The 8,448-nt window shown below is 33.9% G+C and overlaps 1 protein-coding gene and 1 pseudogene across 1 annotated transcript; one reads left to right on the top strand and one right to left on the bottom strand.

Moving 5' to 3' along the window:
- Positions 1-391: 391 nt before the first annotated feature.
- Positions 392-1,228, bottom strand: LOC111408141 (annotated as a pseudogene).
- A 5,780-nt stretch (positions 1,229-7,008) lies between these two features.
- Positions 7,009-7,922, top strand: LOC111407165 (titin-like). Its single transcript, XM_023036490.1, has 2 exons — positions 7,009-7,126; positions 7,310-7,922. The coding sequence occupies exons 1-2, from the start codon at positions 7,112-7,114 to the stop codon at positions 7,739-7,741; spliced, it is 447 nt and encodes a 148-aa protein (XP_022892258.1). The 5' UTR covers positions 7,009-7,111; the 3' UTR covers positions 7,742-7,922.
- Positions 7,923-8,448: the final 526 nt, after the last annotated feature.

Raw genomic sequence — 8,448 nt, 5'->3', positions numbered from 1 at the left:
CACACAAACACATATTCGTGTGTGCACAATTTAGGACTTCTGGGATTAACAAACAAAAAATAATGTAATGTGCATAAAGGAAAAAGGTATGTTCATTGATAGTAGACAAATAGAATTAATCTTACAAAAGTGTTTATACTCGTTTAAAATTCATAGATAACAATTGTGAAAAAAACTGTAACATTTATAATGTTATTGCTTAATTTCAAAATTTTTATTCTCAGTTAAGTTATGCCCCCAACTTAACAGATTCTTGGCTCCGACTCAGTATGGTGGCTTTGGATGGTCAATAGGGGCGGAGGCAGGAATATTTTTCAGTGCAGGCACAATTTAATGCCGAATTTTGAGTTTTTGACTATGAATTTAATGATGATAAAAATATAAAATAATATTACGGCAATACTAAAAATGACACAGCTAAGCCAATCACCTTGCAGTTGGCAGTAGCACGCTTCTCAAGAACTGAAGCCTGTGATTTGTATATGAAACATTCTTTAATATCACATGATTCACATCTTTCCTCTTTCCTGGGAAAACCACCAACCATCACTGTAATGTTGACTCCATTGCATACTTCAACAACATTAGTTGTTGCAACACCACTTGATTTAAATAGATACAAGTTATCTACTTTTAAGTTTTAACTTATATCTCATCTGGCATACAAAATGTCAAAATACATGAAACTATTTACTATTATTTTCACTACTTAGGAGTAAATTACTAACCTTTGAGAAGAGGGAATGCATCATTGACCAATCCCATCTCACCCCATTAAGTGCCTCAGCAGCAGGAGGAATATCTAGCATGTGAAGGAATAAGGATGATGGATCGGTCAGTGCCCAACATCACATCCCTAGCAATCATAAGAGCAAGAGCATATCCGATTTGCCCTACAAAATTAGCAAGCTTCAATTAGTCTAGTTCTAGAGATGATATAGATTTAAAATCTAGAAAACAATACTTGAGCAAATAAAATATTTTGATTCAGACATAAAAATAAAAACCACCAACACTAAATCATAGAATAGAACTCCTTATGTTTTCCTGAAATGTTGCTTAATTTAACTATGATCAGTTTTTCAGATAAAATATTGGTTTAGAGCACATTTTCAGTTTTTTTAGTGTGATTCAAGAAATTTCCCTCAGCAATTCACAACATCCAATTACTGAAAGCAATTCAATTTACAAAATCACAAATACTAAAAGCAAAAGTAGAGCTATTCATTGAGCAATTCCACCATGAATTTAATACTGGAAGCAAAAGTAATTTACATTTCACAAAGCCATTAATTCACAAAGCTAATTCAAACACAATACTCTCAAGCAATTAATTCATAGAGATAATTCAAACACAATACAAAACTAATACATGATTTTAAATCAAACACAATACTCTCAAGCAAAGATTAGTAGGGCATCTAACTCAAAAAACAATATTAAGTTCACTAAGAAAAAATTTAAAGTTTGAAACATTAAACAAATGAAAATAACAAATAAAAGGAAAAGAGAAACATGATTGCTTTGGGGGCTTCACCTTATTCTCCTGCTACGTTACCGTCTATGGAGTTGCGAGTGGAATCAAAGGCATCTAAAGACTATCGTCTAGGGCTCGAAAACGAAAAGAATCGCAAGAGATTCCGAGATTGGGGGAAGACGACGCCGGGTGAGAGTTTTTGAGAGATTGAGACGTTGAATGGCGAAGCGAAACGGCAGAGATTGAGTAGTCTGTCGTGCAGTGTCTGTGAGTGTCTTAGAAATCGAATAGCGGGGTGAAAGGAAAAGAAATGGGTGAACTGAGAGTTGAATGCAACGAATGGGGTATTGGTATGGGTTGGATAATTGAATTGGAATTGGGTTTCTTGGCTGGGCCAACTCCTAAAAGAAGGGGGGGGGGGAATATTTGGGTTGGGCCCAAAAGTCCAGTGCGGGCATATGCCTGCACTGGACCTCATTGGGCTCCGCCCCTTACTAGTGTATTTACCGTGATGGTGTTGTGACATCATTAAGCCTGTGTTTTGGAATAATATATAAACAGGTTTAATTTATTAATACACATAAATAAGTAGTAAAGAAGTAGATAGTACTTATGGATTCATTTGAATGTGGTTGAAAGTGTAGTTTGACCATTTATAAATGATGTATAAATTTTGCCAAATGGTTAATAAAATTTTGATTTCATACTACATATATATTGTACTACTTAATCTAAAAGCTTAAACTTTTATCGAGAGTCACATGTTCATTTAAATATTGTCTTCAAAACACCCCCTTATAAGAAGGCGGGATTCATTTTTTTCCATCAAACCAAAACACGTGACAGTTTATAAATGAGTAGCAACGAGATTTGAATTCATGATGTTTTGCTTGTTATGATATCCTGGTAAAACTTAGGGTTCCATCTTATTGGATCAACCTTATCTTTATTCAATGTGGAATTTATTCTATACTTGTTGAACCACTTGATCTAAAAAGTTAAACTATTAGAGACACGTTTATATCAGTTCAATCTTGCCTTCAACAATATATTATGCTCTCAACTACTTTGTGTGGATAAACTAATAAGAACAGTGAACATTTTTGTATGCATCACAACAATTCTTTTTTTGTTCGAGATCTTATTTGAATTGAACTTCTCTATTTCCTCATAAGATTTGGTGTTTATATTGGTCTACTGCATATCTTATTTAATAACAAAACCTGTATGTATTGATTTATTTTCAAACGGATTTGAGCTTAATGTTAAGAATAGTGGCAATGCTATTGCTTTGTGAATGGAGAGGTACTAGTGTTCATTCTAGGACCCTCTTACAACAAATTTGAGTTGTTAGACTGAACCTTTTGCAAGTTCTTGAAAACAATTGATTAAAATGTTCCTAGTGATGGGAGTTATTTTGGATTTCTGCTAACATGACAAATATCAACTGTGTAATGCTAAAATTACACCCAATACATGGGGCTAGCTTCATCTTATTGTATAGGTTTGATATCATTTTACTAGGGAAATGACTATGACACTTTTGATGAATGTATTACAAGGTAGCCAACTGTGTGTTCATTTGTTTGAGGAATTTGCTAATCACAGCTGAAGATGAATACTAGTAAAGACATTCACACCGTACACAACCTCGTGTAAAATGAAGTACTCATAATGTTTATATCTTGGTGATTGCGTTTTCTTTTTCTTTCTTGGCCTTACCAGAGTTTGGGTGCAGAGAAAGACGATCTAGACATAGTTCAGCACGAATGGGGCTTACCCAAATTCGAGAAACGAGTAGAAGCAGTAAACTCATCAGCTGTGGAATCTGAGGGGGAATTTGTTCCATTTCACCATTCATGGGGAAGTTAAAATTCTACGCATCTAAATTGAATTAAATGGGCCACACGAGGACTGGGACTACTTGGAATATCAGTAGTGTTAGTTCCAAATGCAAAAGCGAAAAGAACCTTCTTGTTGTACACCCCTACCGAACACTCGCATGGGTTGGATCCCATGTGAATAAAAAATTGGAAAAATATTCATCACATCCACCCCTCATTTGAGTATTCTGTATATGTTTTGTAAACAATAAATTTGGGTGTACAGATTTATTGAAAGCCCGATTTTGACATTCCACGTGTCATGCCTCTACTTGGTCTTGCCACGATTGACATCACACATTCTTGGTGGGATCCATTCTTACCGCCCAACTGTCAATCAAACTTCAGCGATCATCATGGATCAATATTTACTCCTCTTGGGTCATATCATATATGCATACGATAATACATAATTACATTTCTATTATTTGATGGACTTAAAGTAAGCTTGGTTGTTTGTCAAATCGCAAGAATTACATGTAGTCATGTATAGTGAATCAGTGATACCAATAGTATATATGATATATAAATCGATATAATTTAAATTGGAATTTATATTTTTGGAGTTTCTGCAATATGAGCAAGTAAAATGATACTCTACTGATTTACCAAAATAGTTTCAATATCGACCAAATTAGCAACACGACTTTTATTTTTCCGTATGTATGTGAATGGGCTGACTATGTTCTCCATCGACCTTCACAATCTTTTCAATGTTATTAACTTTTTTTCCCTTCAATATTCCATTCTATTTACATGCATGGTTAACCAAAATTTGATTACTTTTATTTTTTTTAATAAAATAAGTAGTTATTTTTACCATTTACTAGGTGTCACTATGTCTCCGACTACAGTAGGCATGGCAGACTATCATAGTGTCATCAACACTATAGCTCAGCTGACTGCCATAGTGCCACTACAAGTTAAAAATCCCAACTCCATCACTAGTTTTATTAGTGGTCGTATCATTGGTAAACATTTTGGTTTCAGTTTCAAGAAACAAAAATTGAAATTGAAATAAGAGTGTTCAACTTTCTCAATTAATTATAAAGTAGCAAATTATATATATATATATATACAATATCCTACATTTGTAGACGTACGTCTGGTTAATTTTACACTCCCTAGTTAACGTTCCTAGAGATCTATGAAACCAATATCACCTTTGGATCTCCCAACAAAATGTTGAAATTTTTAAAAACATGCAAAAGCAATTGCTCTTTTTTCTAAACTAATATTATTTAAGTACAATTATTTTGAGATCGGTGATAACACATCACAGCATGGGAGATGATCAGAGATTCTGTACTCATGACTGTGATCCAGCGTGGTATATACAAATGTGGGTCCCCACGACACGTGTGTACAAGAGAAAAGCATCCAACTGGGGACCCACATTGGTGCAATCTAGAGGGATCCCACGCATATCACCGGCCTTGATTTGAATTTTTTGTTTTGTTTTGTTTTGTTTTGTTTTGTTATACGCTGCTTTATTCACGTCGAGTGGTTCTTTTTCAAAGGGTTAAAACATTCTGATTTTGACCTGATTAGTGATCCTTAGTTAAAGTTTTATCACAATATCATTCATTGAAGAATACTTCGTATGAAGGTTTTGCAATTAGAGACCTTCGTGAGTGAAAAGATGGTGGAGATACGCCAATTTGTCATGATGAAAGTGAGAAAGAGTTTTAACATTCTTAGATGACTTCTTAGGATCAAAGCTCGATTCTCTAAACGACAATAATAATTGATTACTAGCACTATTAGTGCATTAGTATAATAGTTATTGATGATGACCTATAATTTTAGACTTAGCTCAAGCTTGCTGTCATGTTTGGATATGATGAAGTTTAATTTTTCCATCGACTTGTTTAGCCATATTAGGTTTATAAGTTGTGTCACCGTGTGATGTAAATATGTGCATAACATCATTGATATTTGAAAAGAACACATCTATATAATTTAGTCTGTATAGAAATATCGGAAAATTAAATATAATGGTACAAGGATTTTGCCTCTTGTAAAATAGTTTTTTAAGAAAGTTATTCTAATTCTTCTAATAAGACAAAACGCTTTCAAGAAATTATCAAAATATATTTAAAAGTAAATGTTTAACTACAAAATAAATTTTTTACTTTTAAAAGTTATGGCAAACGGGCCATATAAAACTAACATGAAAGCATGATGATATCAGTCACCTACAAACCCTACTGCACAAAACACAGAATAAGCCATTCAAAAAAAGATAAAATAGCCATGTGAATGTGAAATGCCTCCCCCATGTGTCATTTCACATTCATAAAGCCTTATTCGAGAAATCTAATAGAGAAAATAAAAACATTTACAACTAGACATGATAGTATCATTTACATGGAGGGTTAATTTCACAAACGGTCACTAAATTTATAGAAAAATTATAAAATGGTCACTGAAGTTTAAAACTTTCAGTAACGGTCACTTAAGTATTGGGACGCTTTCAAAAACAGTCACTGAAATTTAAAAGTTTCTGAAACGTTCACTAAAGTTGAAAAACACTTTTTAATTTTTTTGGTTACATTTGCGGCAATTTTTCGGTTACTTCCAACTACCGATACCATCGAATTTTGATACCGTTTGAAAGCCCACAACGTCCTCTTCAATTACCACTCAAAATCTCTCCATAACACCAAGAAATTCGACCGAAAAATCACCGCAAAAGTCGCCCCAAAAAATCTGAAAATCTGCCCAGATTTTCAGATTTTTGGGCGACTTTTACGGTAAATTTCCAGCGACTTTCGACCACCAAGACCGCTAGATTTTGATACGTTGGAAAGCCCACAATGTCCTCTTCAATTACCATCCAAAATCTCTCCCAAACTCCAAAGGATTCGGCCGGAATAAACCCACAAAGTCAGCATCCCAAAAAGGTGAAAATCTGGGATGCCAAATTTATAAGTTTATTCCGGCCGAATCCTTTGAAATTTTGGGGAGATTTTGGATGTTAATTAAAGAGAACATTATGGGCTTTCCAGCGGTATCAAAATTTGGCTATTTTGGTGGTTGAAAGTTGTCAAAAAATCACCTCAAAAGTCTACCAAAAATCTAAAAATTTGGACAGATTTTTGCCTTTTCGGATAGCCAACTTTGAGGGTTCATTCCGGCCGAATCATTTGGAGTTTGGGGGAGATTTTTTGTTGTAATTGAAGAGGACATTATAGGCTTTCCAACTGTATAAAAACCGTTGGTATCGGTGGTTGGAAGTGGTCGAAAAATTGCAGCAAAAGTAGCTCAAAAATTTTTAAACTTCAGTGACCATTTTTGAAAGCGTCCCAATACTTGAGTGACAGTTACTGAAAGTTTTAAACTTTAGTGACCGTTTGTGAAATTAACCCTTTACATGGATCATGTTCAGAAAAATAAATATTACTGAATTGTAGTTCAACTTTATCGAGTATTCTGTATCACTAATGTACGGAGAGAGATGAGATATCGTATTACCGTTCAATACATGTATCATGTTATGTTGAAGAATTAGACAGTAGTGTACTAATGAACAATATCAAATAGTGTGAGAGGTCGATTTGCTAATATTCTTTTAGTGCTCCAAACATTATTCTCATTCCTCCTTCCCATTATTTAGTAAATGATTTTACCTCTCTATAAATAGCTCTCATATTGATCATTTCTCATCATCACGCTCACAAGCAATACTTTCTCTTTGCAAATTAATCATCTCTCATTATCTTTTCCTGTGATCTTCAAATCTTGAAAGATGGCCGCAGTTGAGGTATCAATATACTTCTCTTCACTCTAATTAATTCTCGGATTTTCTGCTTTTGATGCAACGATTTTATTAGTTAAATTCGATATCAACTCCAGTGTTACAATAGATATTTAACTTCCATGCAATGATCTTTCCTTTTTCTTTCGATTATTTGATCTTATTAAAAATGAAAGTTTATCCCTATAGGTTGAAGCAGTTACTGCAGCAATAGTAGAAAATGTTAAAACCAAGGAGGTAATCACCACCCCAGAGGCTCCAAAAGAAGAGGCAAATGCACCGGTGACAGTCACGGAGGAAGTAAAAGAAGGGGCTAAAGATGCTGCACCAGAAGAAAACGCAGTTGAGCCTGATCCAGAAGCTGAGAAAGCTGTTGAAGCTCAGAAAGAGACAGTAATTTCAGTAAAAGAGTCCGTTGAGGCGGCTGCCGTGGTTGCACCGGAAGAGCCTGCTGCAGTGAAAGTGGAAAAGAAAGAAGAAGTTGAAGATGTGAAGAAAGAGGCTGCAGTTGAGGAGACTAAAGAAGAAGTTGAAGAGGTGAAGAAAGAGGCTGAAGAAGAAACCCCTCATGTGGTGGAGGCGGCTCCCACAGAAGTTACAGTTGAGAAGACTGAGGATTGAACAGTAGAAATGATGCAATATTTGGGGTCATTTTAGGCTGGCATTCGTTGAAGTTTATCATTATGAAGTGTTCGTTCTCAACAGCTTGGTGTATTAGGTGGGTCCTAAAGTTGGCTGCTATCTTATGATGGAATGTGATCTCTGGATTTGAATAATAAAAATAATGGAATTTCTACTGTCTGAGATATATATTTTACATTTTTTCAGTATTCATACGAGTGGCAGTGACTATGTGCTTGTACGACTCATAGACACCAACTTTATTAAGATGCTCACGCTAAGAATATGATAGTTCGATTACCAAATATGTCAAAGGGAAAATTTTATATTTAAGAGTTTAACTGAGATTTATTTCAAAACTAAGAAACAAAATTTATAATTTTAAAAATTGGACATTATTATATTTTATCTACGAAATTCTTCATTAAATATATTAAGATCATAATTCCGTATAATTTGGTCACAAATTCTCAAATTAATTGATTATAATTTTTTCTCGATCATAATTTAAAAATTTTGTATGTCACAAATTATTTTCTCAGTGTCAAAGCAAAAATTTTATAAGTAAAAATTTATTTCTCGATCACAAATCAAAAATTTTTATAGACCACAATTTATTCATCGGCCATAAAATCAAAATGTTCATGGGTTACAATTCATTTATCAATTACAAATTATAAATTTTATAAATCACAACTTCTGTAAAA

This window comes from Olea europaea, chromosome 13, assembly GCF_002742605.1.
Source record: "Olea europaea var. sylvestris chromosome 13, O_europaea_v1, whole genome shotgun sequence".
Lineage (NCBI taxonomy): Eukaryota > Viridiplantae > Streptophyta > Magnoliopsida > Lamiales > Oleaceae > Olea > Olea europaea.
Note: the sequence above shows the minus strand (reverse complement) of the source record. Positions and strands in the feature narration are given on the sequence as shown.